The sequence below is a fragment of the Leopardus geoffroyi genome, chromosome C2 (assembly GCF_018350155.1).
Source record: "Leopardus geoffroyi isolate Oge1 chromosome C2, O.geoffroyi_Oge1_pat1.0, whole genome shotgun sequence".
Taxonomy (NCBI): domain Eukaryota; kingdom Metazoa; phylum Chordata; class Mammalia; order Carnivora; family Felidae; genus Leopardus; species Leopardus geoffroyi.
Genome location: NC_059333.1, coordinates 74283180 through 74302257, shown reverse-complemented (window position 1 = coordinate 74302257; position 19078 = coordinate 74283180). Strand labels below are relative to the sequence as shown.

Here is a 19078-nt window from a genome sequence, read left to right as displayed (position 1 = left end):
TAATCCAGTGAAGAAACAGGCAAAAGACACAAATAGACATTTCTCCAAAGAAGACATCCAGATGGCCAACCGACACATGAAAAAAAACGCTCAACATCACTCATCACTCAGGGAAATACAAATCCAAACCACAGTGAGATACCAACTCACACCTGTCAGAATGGCTAAAATCAGCAACTCAGGCAACAACAGATGTTGGCGAGGATGCGGAGAAAAAGGAACCCTTTGCTGGTGGGAATGCAAACTGGTGCAGCCACTCTGAAAAACAGTATGGAGATTCCTCAAAAAATTAAAAATAGAACTACCCTATGATCCAGCACTTGCACTACTAGGTGTTTATCCGAAGAACACAGGTGTGCTCTTTCGAAGGGGCACATGCACTCCAATGTTTATAGCAGCATTATCGACAACAGCCAAGTATGGAAAGAGCCCAAATGTCCATCAACAGATGAATGGATAAAGAAGATGTAGCATATATATACAATGGAGTATTACTCGGTGATTAAAAAGAATGAAATCATGCCATCTGCAACAATGTGGATAGAACTAGAGTATATTATGCTAAGCGAAATAAGTCAGAGAAAGACAAATATCATGTGACTTCTGCATATGTGGAATTAAAGATACAAAACAGATGAACATAAGGGAAGGGAAGCAAAAATAATATAAAAACAGGGAGACAAATCATACAAAACTCTTAAATATAAAGAACAAATAGAGGTTGCTGGAGGGGTTGTGGGTGGGGGGGGTGGACTAAATGCACGATGGGCATTAAGAAAGGCACTTGTTGGGATGAGCACTGCGTGTTATATGTTAAGTGATGAATCACTAAATTCTATTTATGAAAACACTATTACACTCTATATTAACTAACTTGGATTTAAATAAAAAATAAATATTTAATACATACTCACAACATATAAATTATTGTACATGACATATAAACTATACACTACCGGAAAAGCTGTAGAATGACTGTTCATCCACCTTACCTGCTAATATTCTGTACTTTATGCCAAGTCAGTTTCGATTCCAATTTTCTGTGTGCAAGAGCAATTACGCGGAAGCCCTGTTTAGTGTAATCTTCCAGAACTTTTTCAAAATCAGTAGGAACTTTTAAAAAGGAAAAAATAAACGCCATTGTTAAAATTGCAACTACAAGCTTACACAAATAACAATTTCATTCAAAGCCTAGTTGATTCCTTACCTGTTTCAGGTTTACAAAGACTAGCAATGATCTCAGGTGCTCCCTTCATGTAGGCATCCATCTTCTTATCCCCTAGCACCCTTGCAACCACACTCATACGTTGCAAAGCAGAAGAAAACGGAAACTGACGAACAATTCCTATCTCATAAATAGCCTGTATGATTTCAAAAGATGCACAAAGCATTTGTTATTTTTTTGGAATTAAAACACATATCCTTAAGTAACAAGTAAACATTCTTCACTTACTGGAAGTTCAAACAGCTCCTAAAAATAAAACAAAGAGAATAAATAGTACATATTAGATTCATCAACATACTCAAGTTATAAAAAAAAAAAAAACTTTATACATGCACAAAACATTATCTAAAAAATAGCAAAGAGCTTTGAGTATTTCAAAGTCAGGTTTCAAGATTGCTTCTCTACTATCTCCTTTTTTTTTTAATGTGTGCTTAAATATTTTCAAATACTTTGTTATCCTAAAATATTAACATATTAAGTACTAAAAATAAACTAAGGGGAAACATATTTTAAAATTCTCCTAAAAATAAAGCCATTCACATATTCTTTCTGCTAAATCATAAGAATTTAAAGGATTAATCACTGTTTAAATCACAAGGCCTAGGGGCGCCTGGGTGGCGCAGTTGGTTAAGCGTCCGACTTCAGCCAGGTCACGATCTCACGGTCCATGAGTTCGAGCCCCGCGTCAGGCTCTGGGCTGATGGCTCAGAGCCTGGAGCCGGTTTCCGATTCTGTGTCTCCCTCTCTCTGCCCCTCCCCCGTTCATGCTCTGTCTCTCTCTGTCCCAAAAATAAATAAACGTTGAAAAAAAAAAAAAAATTAAAAAAAATAAAATAAAAATAAATCACAAGGCCTAAGTTGTTCAATAAATAGTAAGGAAAAGTAATGGTAATTAGAATTACATCTCAATGTTTTACACACAGAGTGCCTGTGACACACACCAGATGTGTAGTTTTGGATAAATGCAGCTAAAATATTCGTATCTGCCTAAGAATTAAATAAAGGACATGTGATTTCATCTTCTAGCAAGAGTTCAAAATGAGGACTGAACATGAACGTTAACAGTTAAGTATTAACTTAAGTATTAAGGTAAGTATCATCCAACTTAACGTGATTTCGCACCATTTCTTGGTTTCCCGCATGTGTAGATTCAGGAAGCAGCTGTTTTGGAGGACGAACCACAGTGGGCATAATTCGATTATGAAGTGCCGTTTCCTCTTCAGTTGCTTCTTCCAGAATCTGAAAGGAAAATATTCAACACATTACTTCATAAAATTCAATTCACTGGTTCTACTTTTAAAAGAAACATTACAGCTATCTTCAGTAATAACGACAACAAAGTCAGTACCCAAAGAATAAACGAGCACTACTAGACCACTAATATATTAGCATACTTATGTTTATGTTAGTATAAGTAAACTTGTATGTATTTTATTTTATTTTTTTTTAATTTTTTTTTTCAACGTTTATTTATTTTTGGGACAGAGAGAGACAGAGCATGAACGGGGGAGGGGCAGAGAGAGAGGGAGACACAGAATCGGAAACAGGCTCCAGGCTCTGAGCCATCAGCCCAGAGCCTGACGCGGGGCTCGAACTCACGGACCGCGAGATCGTGACCTGGCTGAAGTCGGACGCTTAACCGACTGCGCCACCCAGGCGCCCCTGTATGTATTTTAAACAAAGTTAAAGTCCTGGAAATCCATGGGAGATGGGAAACAGAGATGAGAAGTGGAATAAAGAAACGAGAAAATCTTTCTCATTTTGCTCCTAAAACTAAGACTTGTCGTAGGATTTAGAGACTATTCCTGCAAAAAAATAGAAGATTCTTGCAGTTCCAAAAATGTTCAGTCTATCATCCAAGGGTTCTTTTCTGCTAACAGGAGAGGATTCAAAAGTATATGGAGCTCAGGGGTGCCTGGGTGGCTCAGTTGGTTGAGCATCCGACTTTGGCTCAGGTCATGATCTCACAGTTTGTGGGTTAGAGCCCCGCATCAGGCTCTGTGCTGACCACTTGCTCAGAGCCTGGAGCCTGCTTCAGATTTTGTGTCTCCTTCTCTCTCTGCCCCTCCCCTACTCACGCTTTGTCTCACTCCGTTTCTCAAAAATAGATAAATGTAAAAAAAAAAAAAAAAAAAATTGTAAAGTATATGGAGCTCAGATACAATTAGGAGAACCACCGGATGAAGCACACATTGAGGTACAAAGACTTGAGTTTAGTGTTTCAGAGTGAACATTTCTGGTTAAGATACTACTAACCCTAAGTGCTTGAAATTTAATTTAAAAACACTTGTTTTTGGTGATAAATTCCAACAAAAACTTGTATGAAGTACACATACACAAGAAAAAATAAATTAATTAGAGTTCAAAGTGAAGGAATCGATGGGAAAATGATGGGGAAGGGCACTGTGCCCAATGAGCCAATTTTATACGATTCTAAGGTATGTTTTAACATCTCTGAAATTGGGATGTTCTTATATGGCATCGATCACATCAAATAACAGCAGTGACTGGTTATGTGGAAACATTCCATTGATAGTTTGTGATAAGATCAAGCATCAAGACATCTCAGTGTCAACGAAACATGCTATTATACAAACTTACTTATTTAACCCATTTTTAAAAGATGCACAAACAGAACACTAAGTCTACTGAAAATCTGTTCATCTAGAGAGAAGTTTTAGAGAACATCAAAGATGAACCAGTCCTATTTTGCTTTACTCTCATAAATTATCCTCTAAAGGCCTTTTGGGAATTAGATTTGACAAATATTTATTGTGGGCTATCAGAAGATGGACAAACACTAATGCACACATCCATGTGCCTCTTTCAAAACATTAACAAAACAGGAGCACCTGGGTGGCACAATCAGCTGAGTGTACAGCTCTTGATTTTGGCTCAGGTCACGATCTCACAGCTTGTGGGATTGAGCTCCACGTCCCACTGAGAGCGTGAAGCCTGCCTGGGATATTCTCTCTCTCTCAAAATAAATAAACAAACATTAAAACATTAAAAAAAAAATCAACAAAATACAAAAAAAGAAAGAATCCTGTCAAAGTAAATAGGAAATTAAAAAAGAAGGATTTCAAATATGAAGATAAAAGGCAAACTGATTACTGTACTGACAAATGCAGCAGTGCAAGAAACAGTAGCCCAGAATAAACACAAGAGGACATACAAGGGAGGGACATTCTTCACCAGCCCGAATAGCTGAGCTAAGCAGAAATAAAAACAAAACACAAGACCAGGGGTGACTGTCTAGAGACATGAACGACCTACCTGAGAGGAGGGAAGGCTGCTACCATGAGGGTCAGCAGAGCGGGTGAGGAGGGCAACCTACAAGGCCAGCTCTGCAGCTCTGGGCTGAGGATGCCCTCTGATGAGGACTCACCCTCAGCACACAGCGAGCTCCCCCTGGGTCAGCCTTGCCATTCAGAAGAGACACAGCTCAAGTAAACAGACTTACACACATATGGGCAAGGGTAAAAACCTGACTGCAGCTACCCAGAATTATCGAAGCAAACCTTAATTCTTAAATATGAATGTACCATCAAGATATATCATGAAAACAAAAGGCATGAAGGAAAAAGATTAAGTGTTGGGAGGGAGAAAGAAAACTGACCCAGAGAAAATAATTCAGAAGCCAGAAGGAACTTTAAAAACAACCTTATTATTGCATCTGTAAAAGGACACAATACTGTGAAATGGTAACCAGGAAACACTGCATGCACTCAAAATGATCAATGCCAAAACAAACAAACTGTAAACAAAACTGTGTGTGTGTGTGTGTGTGTGTGTGTGCGTGTGTGTGGACACAGAAAGTAGAACATGGGGACAAAAGAACAATGAAGACACAGGGCTATACTTTTCACCTATGGTCAACAGATTATTGTTGTTGAAGATCATCTTTCTGACTCGGGCCTATTACCCCCAATTGCTAACAGCTGCTTTCTCTTATAAACATAAAGCAGGCACCTGAGAAGATCATCTTCTATTAAGGGTGTTTGAGTGAGTTAATTTAATTAAAACGGACACTTTTTTACACAATTATAAATGTTTCTCCAATGTTACATAGTTCCTTTATGGTACAAGATGAACTGGTCATCAAAACAACTAGCAGAAACCATCTTTCTGCTGCAAGATTATTTTCCTTCAAGTTACTTGTGCTTTAAAATATTGAACTTACCCATCCAATGGCTTCAAACATTTTCAAATCAAGTGGATCACCAGAAAGCACTCCTTCAATCTTTGTGAGTGAGTGACAGGTAGCCATACATGCAACAAACTGAGACTTTACCAATACCTCATTGCAAACATTTTCTTCTGGCAAAAGAAAACTAAATAGAAAATGCACTAAATTAGATTCATAAATCTAAGACTATAAATATTCTAATCATACTCAGGTTTTATAATTTAAAAAAATGGAAATAAAAATGTTTGCATTTCTGTGCATATTAATTTTCACTACAGTTTTTAGCATTCAGAAACATTTTCTTCCATGTAAATTACACATTAACTAAAATACCATCTTATCTAAGATTCTGAATACCTATGCCAGACATAACAATATAGAAAATACTAGATACTAATAATTAAAATTCCTGCCTATAGGCATATAAGAATACATAAAATCTCTTTTGTAAAAACACAAAATGAATGTGTAACACAACATCATTTAAATGTAAAACCAAGCTCATAAGAATGAAAAGGAAATTTTCAAGTGTCAGAAATGGAAGGAAAGGAAAACCAGAGGAATGTGAACCTGAGTGATGCTGACTGACTGCGAGAGAAGGAAGAAGGGAGGGGAGTCATCCCAGTATGCTAAGGACCCAGGCTTTAATTCCCATATAGGAATGGAAGACAAAGTCCTGGACAGATACAAAGTGGGGAGTTCAAACTGAGAGGATCCCTTTCACCCAAGATAGCCAGTGCTCTTGAAGAGCATCTTTGGAAAAACAATAAACTGAAAATAATTTACCTACATATCCAAACTAAGAATAAGCTGATCTCTTTTTCTCTCACCCAAAGCTCAAGAAAACCATTAATATCTGTAAAATATTTACTGTGCACTAGGCACTGTTCTAATAACTTTAAACATATCTGACTCATGTCCTCCTCACCACAGGAAGAGGTTTTATTATCTTCATTTCATAGAAGCGATACTGAAACAGAGGGTTAGGTAACCTGCCAAGGTTACACAGCACACAAGTGGCAGAGCAAAGATTCAAACGCAGGAGGTCTGGTTTTAGGGCATAAACTCTGAATCACAACACCAGTCAGGATAGGATCTGGGTTTGAATCCATGCTACTGCTGGTCCAGAGATCCTCAAGTTATGAAAGTAATATTAAAGCTCATCTGGCACGACTGATACCACTCTGGCCCAAGCACAGCCTAAAGTCTCCAGAGAGGAACTCCCACAACACAGCCACAAAGAAATCTCACAGAAAATTCCTGCTAAGCATAAGTCCGTAATTTAAAAATGCACTGGGAAACATTCCCATGACTCAACAGACATAACAAAGACAGAATTAGAATCCCATAAATTTGAGATAATAGAATGGCGATGTGAAAGAATGCAAAAAGGGCACTTTTAAATTAAAGACTTAGAAAAAGAACAAGACACTATGGGGGGAGAGGAGGACAGGCTGACTTGGAAAAAAAAACAAGTGCAATTTCCTATGTAACCTATGTCCGGGATTCCCAGATGGACAGAAAACAAAGAATGGGGGAAAGGTCATAATTAAAAAAAAAAAAAAAAAAAAAAAAAAAAAGCTTAAAAATTTCCAGAATTTATGAAAAGCATAAATCTTTGGAATCAAGAAGCAAGTAAGTCCTACACAAATAAAAGATCATGGTGAAACTGCAGAAATCAAGGATAAAGAAGGATCCTTAAAAAACAGAAAGAAAAAGGAGTCAGGAGGAATGGAATAACACCTTCGAAGCGCTAAGAGAACACAAGTGACAGCCTGGAAATCTAGACAGCTACGCCATTCTTCAAAAGTCATAGTGAACTGGGTGTTGTATGGAAACCAATTTAACAATAAATTTCATATTAAAAATAAGTAAATAAAAATAAGTTAAAAAAAAAAGTCATAGTGAAACAAAAGAATCACTAACAAATGTAGCTGCAGAAGATGGTGATTTATTCCAGAAGAATGGAATATATAAGAAGCAATGGTTAGCAAAGATGTTCATAAACCGAGGTAAATCTTAGCATGCAGATGGCATAAAACTCAGATCCTAATCATAAAATACTGTGCAACAAATACATATAAATAAGAGGGGAGGAGAATAATCAAAAAAATATCCTACAGTCCATGGCTTTCTTGGGGGGGGGTGGTGGTGGCTAGAAACCCAGTAAAGACACCCATGAACTTGAAACTCTATGACTTAATAATTTAAGGACAAGCAGTAAAAGATGAAAATGTATAAATTCTGAGAAACTGTACAAAAATATGAGAGAGAAATTTGAGAAAATGTGTGAACTAGGGCGAGAAATGGTAGAAATAATTTCCAATTTACTTGGAATTATAAATGTGAACACAATGGCACAGAAAGATTAAAAAGTAAAGTGATGAAAAAGATACCCTTGGGTAACAGAGGTGGGATGTAACTACAGAAATACAAGATGGAAGGGAATTTAAGGCAGGATGCATTAAATAAGGTCACAATGTGACAAACTATTTACCAAGAAGATGTAACAATTGTGAAATTATATGAACAAAACAATACTCTCTCAAACTCTATAAACTTCAATCCCACAGACTTCTGAGGGGGAAAAATGACATAAATACAACTACTAAGCCATCAAAAGGCAACAAGGAAGTAAAATGACAAGACAGACTGCTAGAATATTTTTGCAATGCATAGTACTGAAAAAGATGACCTCTCAATAAATACAAAGGACTTCAAATAAATGAGTAAGACTAAGAACACAACAGAAACATTGTCAATATATAAAGTGACAATACAAGAAGAATGCTAAATGACCATCCCTCCAAAAATGTGAAAATAAGCTCAGCTTTATAAGTAATGAGGAAACTGCAAAAAGCCACAATGAAAGACCATTTCATATCTGTCCATGGCAAAAATGAGAAGCCTGACAATACCAAGTCTGGCAAGAACTGGAGCAACAGGATCTCATACCCACTGAGGGAGGCAGTGGGAGCACCATCACTTAGAGATCAGTACCTGCTACACCTGTAGCCATGCATGTACTATCTAACCCAGCACCAACATTTTCAAGAAGCTGTTTACTGAATTTCAACTACATGGTCACAAGGAGTTCTGTGTAAGAATTATAATTGCAGCACCATTTGTGAAAGTGGAAGGGGAAAGGGAGAAAAAAGATGAAACTGCCCCTTAGAACAGATATTATGATTTGATCATATCACGGAATACCAAACAATAGTTAAGATTAATAAGTTAGACCCCATACATACCAACCTGGATAAATCTTGAAAACAATGTTAAGAGGCACCAAAAAAAAAAAAAAAAAAAAAAAAAGCAGCAAAAACACATGTACATTGTATCAGTCATATACATTTGTTTACAAATAGGTCCTGTTTAGAGAGAGAGATATGTCTGTAGACTAAATCTATAAACATGCAAAGACAGTTAACAGAACACAACTTCAGAATGATGGTAGGGCTATGGAAAGGGATAGATTTAAGATGTTAGCAATATCTGTAATATTTTAAATCTTTTAAAAGAGATCTGAAGCAAGTATGACAAGATATCAACCGTTTAATCATGGTGGTGGGTACACAGCTGTAATATTACTCAGTATATGTTTGAATATCTCATACATTAAAATATTAGGAAGTAACTAATAAATTATCAACTCTAGCTAATATTTACCGTGTATTTTCCACTCGTTGAATCCCCCACAGATCTAAACCATCTTCAGTAAGAGTTCCAGTCTTAAAAAAATTAATTAATTAATTAATTAAAGTACATATATACAAAGTATAATGCCTCCAAAAAAAAAAGAAAAACATGAAAAGCTATGCTACATATACATAATAAAAGTAGTATATAGTTATAAATAAAGAAAACTAGTAAGATCTCTGCATATTGATAAAAAATAACTTTCAGGAAAAACAGTTAAAGTGGGGAAAGGGTACAGAACATTCCTTGTGATATGGTTCCTCTGTGGGGGGGCGGAGGGCATATATGTAGAAGTATATGTTTATGGACTTGTATTATGAAAAAAACAGAACAATGCAACAATTAATCAAGGATCCCTACAAAGGAAGGAGACATTAGGACACAGGGAACCAAAAAAGGAAGAGGAACACGTTAAATGACACCAGGAGGAAGCAATCAGCCAAATCCAAGATGTACATGACCTGGTTTCTTCAATAGATGATTCAGGGTAAGGGGCAAGAAAAACAATTGTTACAGATTAATTGTAACCAATGCAATCATTATTTGGATTCTGACAGAAAAAGCAAACTGTAAAATTTTGAGATACTTTTGAGAAAGGCAGGGAAAGCTGAATATGAACTGGATATTAGATAATACTAAAGAACTGTTAATTTGTTAAGTGGAATAAGACAATGGTACTGCAGTTAATTTTTTTTTAACACCTTCTAGAGATAAAACTGAGGTATATTGGGTGAAAGAATGTCTGATGCTGCCATCTTCAAAGTGAGGGGACAGATGAAGTGAAGAATGACAAAATGCTGATTAACTGACAAAGCTGAGTGATGGGTAAATGAGGACTTTTTATACTTGTATCTTTCCTCTACTTTTGTTATCTGCTTAAAAATTTTAATTGTAAGGTTTCCAAAAAAGACAAGCATAAGTGAAATTTTCCAAACAGATAAATATAAAATGTAGTCATGGGATAGGACCTTTTTTTTTTTTTTAAGTAATTCCATGCCTAATGTGGGGCTCAATTCACGACCCCAAGATCAAGAGTCGCACACTCTGCCCAATGAGCCAGCCAGTTGCCCTAGGATATGACTTTTTTTAAAAACAAAAGTACGTCTCACATTTTTTCCTTTAATAGTGATCATGCACAAAAATCTTATTCCTATCCTATCAGTTACCAACAAGAGCTTGATGGAAGGTTTTTTGGTCAAGATTTAATTCCTAAAACTCTTAGGAAAACTAATTTCAGCAGAGGAAAGGAAAACTCTCCATAGGACAAAGCAAGGAATATTTCATATGTGTACAAAACTGGTCATTTTCACATAAAATTGTGAAATCAGTGACCTTAATAATTTTGAAAGATATTCAATAAAATCACAGAGCAAACTTTAACTAAACATATATAATTAATAGCAATAAAATTCCAGTAAATACATCTATATGGAGCTTACTCTGTTAAAAACAAGAAAGATCAGATAATCTTTATTACTATTATAAGGCATAATTCTGGATATGAATGATAAAAGACAATTGCAGATTTGGGCAATACCAAAGTATTAAAAATTGAAAAAGCAATGAGAATGTACAAAAATGATTCACGTGTCAAATAAGCTGAAAAAGAGGAATATTCGAAGAACATTATACAATGTGTACAAATTTGTTGATAGAGAATACAGAAAACCTTAATCTAAATATTTAAAAGCTACCAAAGTAACCTTTGAGAATGATTATAAAACTGAACCAACCTTGTCAAAGCAAACAAGATTCAGCTGTCCACAGATATTTATCCTTTGAGGACTGATACAGAAAATACCAATTTTTTTCAGTCTTCTTTGGGCATACACAATACCAGCTGTCATTGCAGCTGGAAGTGCAGGTGGCACAGTAATGGTAATGATATCCAGAGACTCGATAATTATGACCCTAATTTCTACCTACAATAAACACAAAAATAAATGTCAGACTCGCCAATATAAAATATTTTCTAATCTGTATTTCTTTAGTGAAGAATCTATAAACCATTTTCAATTTTACATATAAGTGTGTATGTATGTATTTACATCCAAGAAGTATTTACAATTTTTTTCCCTTTTGAGTCTGCAAAATAGAAAGCTCAATGAATTGTCAATGGACTATGGAATGTAAGCTACTTTTTTTATTAAGTTTTTTTAAATTTTTTAAAATTTTTTACATTTATTTATTTTTGAGAGACAGAGCACAAATGGGGGAGGGGCAGAAAGAAGGAGACAGAAAATCCAAAGCAGGATCCGGGCTCTGAGCTGTCAGCACAGAGCCCAACGTGGGGCTCGAACTCACAAACCACGAGATCATGACCTGAGCTGAAGTCAGATGCCTAACCGACTGAGCCACCCAGGCGCCCCGAACGTAAGCTACTTTTAAAGGAAATCTTCATTTTAAGAGCTCTACACGCTTCACACACCACACACTTCAACACTTCAAAATTCAACCAATATCTATCAAATACTGACTTGCTACAAGCACTGTACTGTGCCCATCTCCAAAAGGGATGGAAAAGAGAAGTTTGACAAGGGCTCACAAATAACTTGAATGCTATATATCCCAAAAGTTACAAAAAATAAAAATAAAGGTTTTGGTAAGTTTGTGGTCACCCTCCCTTTTTTAAGTCACAAGAGAGCAAGAAAAAGATTGCCTAAACCAGAGCTATCCCAAAGAACTTTCTATGATGAAAATGTTCTATATCTGTACTCTCTAAAGTAACAGCTACTAGTGTCATATAATTAAATTAAATTAAAAGTTAAGTTCTTCATCTCATTTCAAATCCCTAGCAGCCATTAAGAATTGTGATCATTAAGAATCAAACCCTATTAAGAGTCCCATTTACATACCTTGTTTAAAATGCTATTGATAATAGTGTAGATAAACCCAATGCCAGCCACTGCCACAAGACACAGTAGAAACAAGTAGGCATCTCTGTAGAGTTTAAAATCAGTTGGTTTGGGATATAATATAGAACGAACAAGCTGTCCTTTGGAAGTACTAAATCCTTTAAAAAAAAATTTAAAGAAAAAAATGACTGTATTTTTATAAGAAAATGAGAATTATTTCCCAAAATCTCTTTTTAAACATTCAGTAGGTATCAAATATGCTAAACCATGCAAGAAGAGATGAAATGTTTTCTACCTGTTCTAACTACTACAGCTTTGACAAGTTCTCCAGTGTAGAAACGAGTTTGAATTACAGTAGTCCCACAAAACAAAGTGTGTCGTTTATGTATTTCTGGACTATAGAATTCATCTCCCATTCCTTTTATGTCCACTGAAGGATTTGGCAAATTAGTCTTTGTTACTGGAACACTCTCTCCTTTAAAAAATAAATAAATAAATAAATAAATAAATAAATAAATAAATAAATAATAAATTAAAGCATAGAAATTACCATCAAACACACAAATCTTGAGTTGTTAAATCAGTTAAATGTTATCATACTACTGTTTCAATAGTTATTAAGAGTTCTCATATGCGTGGCATGCCGGGCTGGCTCAGTCAGTAGAACATGCAACTCTTGATCTCATGGTTGTGTGTTCAAGCCCCATGTAGGGGTGTAAGAATTACTTAAAAAAACAAAATTAAAAAAGAGTTACCTTATGTGGATAACAAAGCTTATTCAATTAGCTTTCTATCTACCAATTTCCTTGTTGAAAAATATCAAGTCCTGTCTCCCACAATAATTCCTCAAAGTCAGTTGTGAGTCATAATAATTTGGAAACGATTTTGTAACGTTTCAGATAAGAACACCAGGTAGCTGCCATAGCCCAGCATCTGCTCTCTTATCCTTAAAAAATGAATTGGAAAGCACTCTGCAACCTAAAGCACAAAGATGTGAAGACCTACTCCTAACCTCCACCACACACACACACACACACGGAAGAAAAAAGACCTCTGGGGAAGGGAGAAAAGAAATAAGTAGTATGGTAGTTCTCTCAAACAACAACAAACTGCCAAATTCTTTTTCACATTAAAACTTAATTCTCTGTACCACTCACATTTCTTGCTTCAAAGGTGTCAAGTATGTAGGGATATTTGTGCAACTGTGTTTTAAGATAAAACTCTTAACAGTTTGAAAACATATAGGAATCACTTCTTTCCAGGGGAAAAAAAAAGGTCAAGTGATAAAAAGATATAAAGTTCTACCTTCAGATTATGAATTTCCAAAGTGAAGTCATTTCAAGGTCTACTTCCCCTCCCTGACCCCGCCCCCACCAGCTTAAGGAAAATATAAAATCTTCATTCCCACTTATTACACATCAAATAGGGAAGTAAATATGCTGCCATTCTCTGTAGGCAAAGGACTTATTTCCTCTTCCCTTACTGTAAAATATTTCCCCATGTCAAAAGTATGCCAAAAGATGTAGTGAATACCAGCGTAATAATTTAGTCTCACAACTGAGTATAATGAAGAATTCAGTCTCCTCCAAATAAAAAAAAAATCTTCATTATCCATCACATTCATGACATGAGTAAAGAAAACAAACAATATTTTACAGTTACAGATACAATAAGACAGTTAAATAGCTTAATCGGTAACTACTTAATCCTAATATCATTATAAACTGATCTGATTTTTACTCATTTAGTTTACCTGTTAACATGCTTTCATTTACAATGCAAGTACCATTAATTAGAACTGCATCACAAGGCATCACTGTCCCATTCAATGGAATGACCATAACATCTCCTGGCACAAGGTCTGTAGAAAAGATCTCTTCTATTTCTGGATTTAAAGAAAGAAGAAGAAAGAAAAGTCTGAATAAAATATTCTTTAACTTGAGGGGTACCTGGGTGGCTCAGTCAGTAAAGCATCTGACTTCAGCTCAGGTCATGATCTCAGTTTTTGAGATCAAGCCTCACACATGGAGCTCTGTACTGACAGTGTGGAGCCTGCTTGGATCCTCTGTGCCCCTCTCTCTCTGCCCCTCCACTGCTCGTGTGCGCGCGAGCTCTCTCTCCTCAAAAATAAACATTTAAAAAAATGCAAAAAAAAAAAAGGAATATCATTGAACTTGAAATTCAAATACAGTAAATAAAAGATCTGTCTGAAGGTCACCTGACCTCAATAAGTTAAAAATATAATGGAGTTAAATAGGCCAATCTCAATAAAAGAAAATGCGACAAATAAGATTATTATTCCTTAGGCTAACAAAGCATGGTGTTTAAGTGTGTCAGGTAGTTTGACCCCTGATAGGATGCCAGCTGCACACATGTGATGCCAAGTCCCCTCTGACGAAACAGGTGGCTAGACTTCAACACTCATAACAACAGCCCTCTTAAAGAACAGATAGTGAGTCAACACATGATATCCCCTGCAACAGGTAAATAAGCTCAAATTTCTATTAATTATCCTTTGGAAATATAGAAAGCATTGAAATTTTTAAATGTATTTTCTTTTATTTTTATTATTTTTTTAATATTTATTTTTGAGAGACAGACAAAGCATAAGCAAAGGAGGGGCGGAGAGGGAGACACAGAATCTGAAGCAGGCTCCAGGCTCTGAGCTGTCAGCACAGAGCCCAATGCGGGGCTCAAACTCACAAACCTCAAGATCATGACCTGAGCTGAAGTCAATGTTTAACGGACTGAGCCACCCAGGCAACCCAAGTATATTTTCTATTTTAACAGCATTTTTTACACTATTCTTCTTCTCACTGCCACTATTTATTACTCAACATTTCAATGCCTTCTCAATATTCCTGAAGTAGTCCTAACATTTTAGATAGATTTTAAACAAATTTACAAAATAAACATTGTAATATGTTACCTAGTTCATTATTTCCTTAGAAATCTGTACACTATTCAAGTTAGCTAAACGCTTTTTTACAAGATCTTCCCAAGTAAAAGGAGGTTTTTCTAGAAGACTGCCTTACATTTAGACTCCCTTTCATTCTTTCCCTCCCTCTGGTTTAACACTAGGCTCAGGAGAGAGTTATGCTAGTTTGTAAACAAAGACGGGTGAAGAGAAACTACTGTTTGTGATGTTGGTCTGTAGGAAGAAAACTCTTTTCCTTTCTAAAGAAAAATGGAGAGTACTTTACTAAGCCATGAGGAAACAACTTTGTAATAATACTAAGCACATACTAGGCATAATAAACCTGATTCTTCCAAAGCTTTAATGCCACTTGAAATTCTACTCCTCTCAGGTATACCAGAAAACAAACTAGCAATGATCTCTTAGAGTTTACAAAGGGGATAAGATAAGGAAGATCCAAGTTGAATGCAATGTCCTAACATCCCAGTGTCTTCAGCAGCAGCAGAGCAGAAAGAGGATGAACACCAACAGAGAAGACAGATACTCCCGACTAAAGCAACAAGTGACCAGGAAGCACAGGGAAGAAAGCACCTGCCAGGCCAAGCTGTGTTTATGCTTGGATGTAGTTAGTATACTGAGCCAAGAGAATGGAAACTGATTTGATACTCTCAATCAATCAGAATGAATATTGCCTCCAAGGCCTGTGCTGCTAGGCTGCCACCTCTCCTTTATCTCCTTTACACCTCTTCACATCAGACAAACTAACATGTCCAAACCATTATCCTTCCTTACAAACCTGCTTCTCCTCCAGTGTTCCTTATTTAAGTGGCACCGATGTCCACCCCCTCAAGCTTGACACCACTCTATCGCCTTGTATCCAATGAATCATCAGATCTGTTTCAATGCCCACATTTAAGTATCTTTCAGTCCCATCTCATTTCTATCCATCTCCACAACCCTCACCTTGATCCATTTCGTGTCTTTGATATCACTCCCTTCTGAACCCGTCTGAACACAGCAGCCAAAATGATTTTTTCAAAAATGCAAACATCAGATCACGCCCCCCCTGCTTTTAAGCCCTTCGATGGCTTTACATTGCCTTTTGGAATGAGGCCAAATTCCTTAACATGCCTTAGATCCATCATCTAGTTGCCATCATCTAGTTGCTGCACTGGTCACACTGAATTTCCTTCAGTTATTACAATGACCAAGTTCCCTCTCATTTCCAGAACGTTGGGCACTTAGAACCCTCTTCTCTCCCTCTCTCACTCCCATCATACCACCTTCTCACCTACCTCTTATCTAATTCAACCACTTAAAAATGCTTTTCCCAAGAAGCCGTCCCTGACACCTACAGTAAATGAGCTCTAATATCTAAATTCCCTGACCTCTCCTTATCATAGCATTTATCACACTTTATTGTTACTATTTATCATCTGCCTTTCCAACTAGACTGAAGTTAAATGATGGCAAGGACTATATCCAGCTTGGTAACCCCTGCATCTCCGGGGCCTATCACAGTACCTGTTACAGTAATAGAGAAAGAAAAATACAATTTTACGTGAATGAATTTGATACAAACTCAGAGAGGAGTACAAATCCAAACACTTCTTTTTATTTATAATACATTGTCTTGCTCAGTCATTAGTGCTTAATGGGTATCTTTTATTGATTTATGTGTCCAAGTGTTACCTAAAGGACTTACCTCCATTCGCTCTGCAAACTGAAACTCTCACAGTACTGTGAGCTGCCACCATGTCATGCAACATAACATATTGCTAAAATAGAGGGTAAGACGTGAAAATTAGCTAATATAAACCCACTCTTCAAGGTATTTAAAAGCAAAGGTGTTATAAAATAAGTTAATATGGTAAATGTATGTTACTCTGCCATTAAAAATGTCAAGACTAAAAGGTTCAAAGATTATTCAATTAGTTGTACACAAAATAAGAAGTATTTTAATGAGACAGTCCTGAGAATCAACCCTCTAGTATTTCAGTCTGTGATAAGCACATATAGATCCCTATGGCCTCTAAACAGTCAGGTGGTAGTCTAACTTTAAAAAGCATCTGCCTTCCTCTACCACAAAAAGAGAGGGAAAGGAGTACATATAACTAAAAGAATAACTATATCGAGTATTACTTTGTACCAAGTACTACTCTACACGTTACATGTTACTACAAAATACAAACACAGTTGTAAAAGCCATAATAAACTGGACTTACCTTTCTAATGGAATATAGAGAGCTTACAATTGACACTATAGACATAATCACAATGGCTAGAGCATAATAATAGTATTCATCAGTGCTCCACAGTATAACACTGAACAGCTGGAAAATGTAAAATGGGTTGAGAACCTAAAAAATAAGATTTTTAAGTCAAATTGGATGAGGTATTTATAACCATACAGATGTTCCACCTTTGCATTTAAGAAATAACCAACAAGGGACGCCTGGATGGCTCAGTTGATTAAGTGTCCGACTTCAGCTCAGGTCATGACCTCACAGTTCCACAGCCTCACAGCTCAGGAGTTTAAGCCCCACATCAGGCTCACTGCTCTCAGCACAAAGCCCACTTTGGATCCTTAGTCTCCCTTTCTCTCTCTCTGCCCCTCCCCCACTAGCACTCTGTCTCAAAAATAAACATTTTAAAAAAAAGAAAGAACCAACAAGATACTTAGAGGATAAGCTCTGTAATACCCCAGGGCAACATACACAACACAAAGAGTTAGCATAGTACTTTTTTACCATTAAACTACTGGAGTTTGCCTCAATAAGCTTAATTTAAGTTATTTGCATCCATCTAGACCCATATCAAACCCAAATATAGATTCAGCCAGAAACAGACAAAAATGTGTCTTTAGCTATTCTTCATTCTGCTTCAACAATAAAGTACATTTACTTCCAATAATTACTAGGCAACTAAAGGATATAAAATTTTTAATTAAAAGGAACAAGTGTTTCTTATTATGAACTCCAAATACCAATTTTCTTGTAAGTCAAAGGTTCACTGGAGACTAAAGGGAAGACAAATAGGAAACAGAAACTTATACTATTTTGTATTCTCTAAGGAAATAATTAAGGATTAAAACCTGAATGAAAAGGGGTGCCTGGGTGGCTCAGTCAGTTAAGCGTCCGACTCGGATTCAGCTAAGGTCATAATCTCACTGTTTTCATGAATTCAAGACCTGCATTGGGCTCTGCGCTGACGGTGCAGAGCCTGCTTGGGATTCTCTCTCTCTCTCTCTCTCTCTCTCTCTCCCTCTCCCTCTCCCTCTCCCTCTCTCTGCCCTTTTCCTGCTCACACTGTCTCTGTCTCTCTCAAAGTAGATAAATAAACCTTAAATAAGTAAGTAAATAAATAAAACCTGAATGAAAAAAAGAGATAAAGCAGTCCTGGCAATAGCCTTCATTTAGTCAAATATCATAGTATTTTATCAATTTCATTAATAACTTCCCCCAAATGTCTTAAAATTGATGCTTGTGAACTTTTCAAAGCACTTTCACATATATAGTCCCATTTTACTTCAAAATTACATGAGATAATTTGAAAGGACTTACTCCAATTTTATAGATAAAGGAGAAGAAAGATTTTCTAATGAGCAAAGCTAGTTACTGACAAAACCATATTATAAACCAGGCTTTCTAACTCCTCCAATCACTACACTCTGCTATGTTTTTTTTTTTTTTTAATTTTTTAACGTTTATTTATTTTTGAGACAGAGAGACATAGCACGAGTCGGGGAGGGGCAGAGAGAGAGGGAGACACAGAATCCAAAGCAGGCTCCAGGCTCCGGGCTGCCAGCACAGAGCCTGATGTGGTGCTTAAACCCACAGACTGCGAGATCATGACCCGAGCCGAAGTCGGACGCTCAACCAACTGAGCCACCAGGGGCCCCACTCTGCTATGTTCTAAAGCAAAATACAGTCGCTCTCAGGAACTGAGGGAAAACAATCTGTGTATCTATTAAAAGTAATCACCCAACCCTGATTTTTAGCCAAAAATCAAAAGAAGACTAAAGAGCCTAACTCTGCCAGGCAAAATCCCACGCTCCCTTCCTTTACATGAATAACCTTTATTCACCTCTCTTCAATGGCACTTACAACTGGGCAGTCACTACAATAACTACTGACACACTTCCCTCCTGGGATAAAGTACAAGCTCCTCATGGTCAATCAACAGGTCACGTT

General features: G+C 36.5%; 1 protein-coding gene across 7 annotated transcripts in view; it reads right to left on the bottom strand.

The window, feature by feature from the left end:
* ATP13A3 (ATPase 13A3) overlaps positions 1-19078 on the bottom strand; it is a 91208-nt gene that overhangs the window by 38063 nt on the left and 34067 nt on the right. For all 7 annotated transcript variants that reach the window (XM_045502558.1, XM_045502557.1, XM_045502556.1 and 4 more), the window contains 12 exons: positions 17111-17245; positions 16591-16663; positions 13722-13853; positions 12264-12443; positions 11969-12126; positions 10847-11035; positions 9084-9145; positions 5409-5559; positions 2348-2464; positions 1454-1471; positions 1208-1361; positions 993-1113 (listed from right to left, as the gene is read on the bottom strand). In XM_045502558.1, the coding sequence (XP_045358514.1) occupies positions 993-1113; positions 1208-1361; positions 1454-1471; positions 2348-2464; positions 5409-5559; positions 9084-9145; positions 10847-11035; positions 11969-12126; positions 12264-12443; positions 13722-13853; positions 16591-16663; positions 17111-17245 (1490 nt within the window). The remainder of the gene's footprint in view (positions 1-992; positions 1114-1207; positions 1362-1453; positions 1472-2347; positions 2465-5408; positions 5560-9083; positions 9146-10846; positions 11036-11968; positions 12127-12263; positions 12444-13721; positions 13854-16590; positions 16664-17110; positions 17246-19078) is intronic.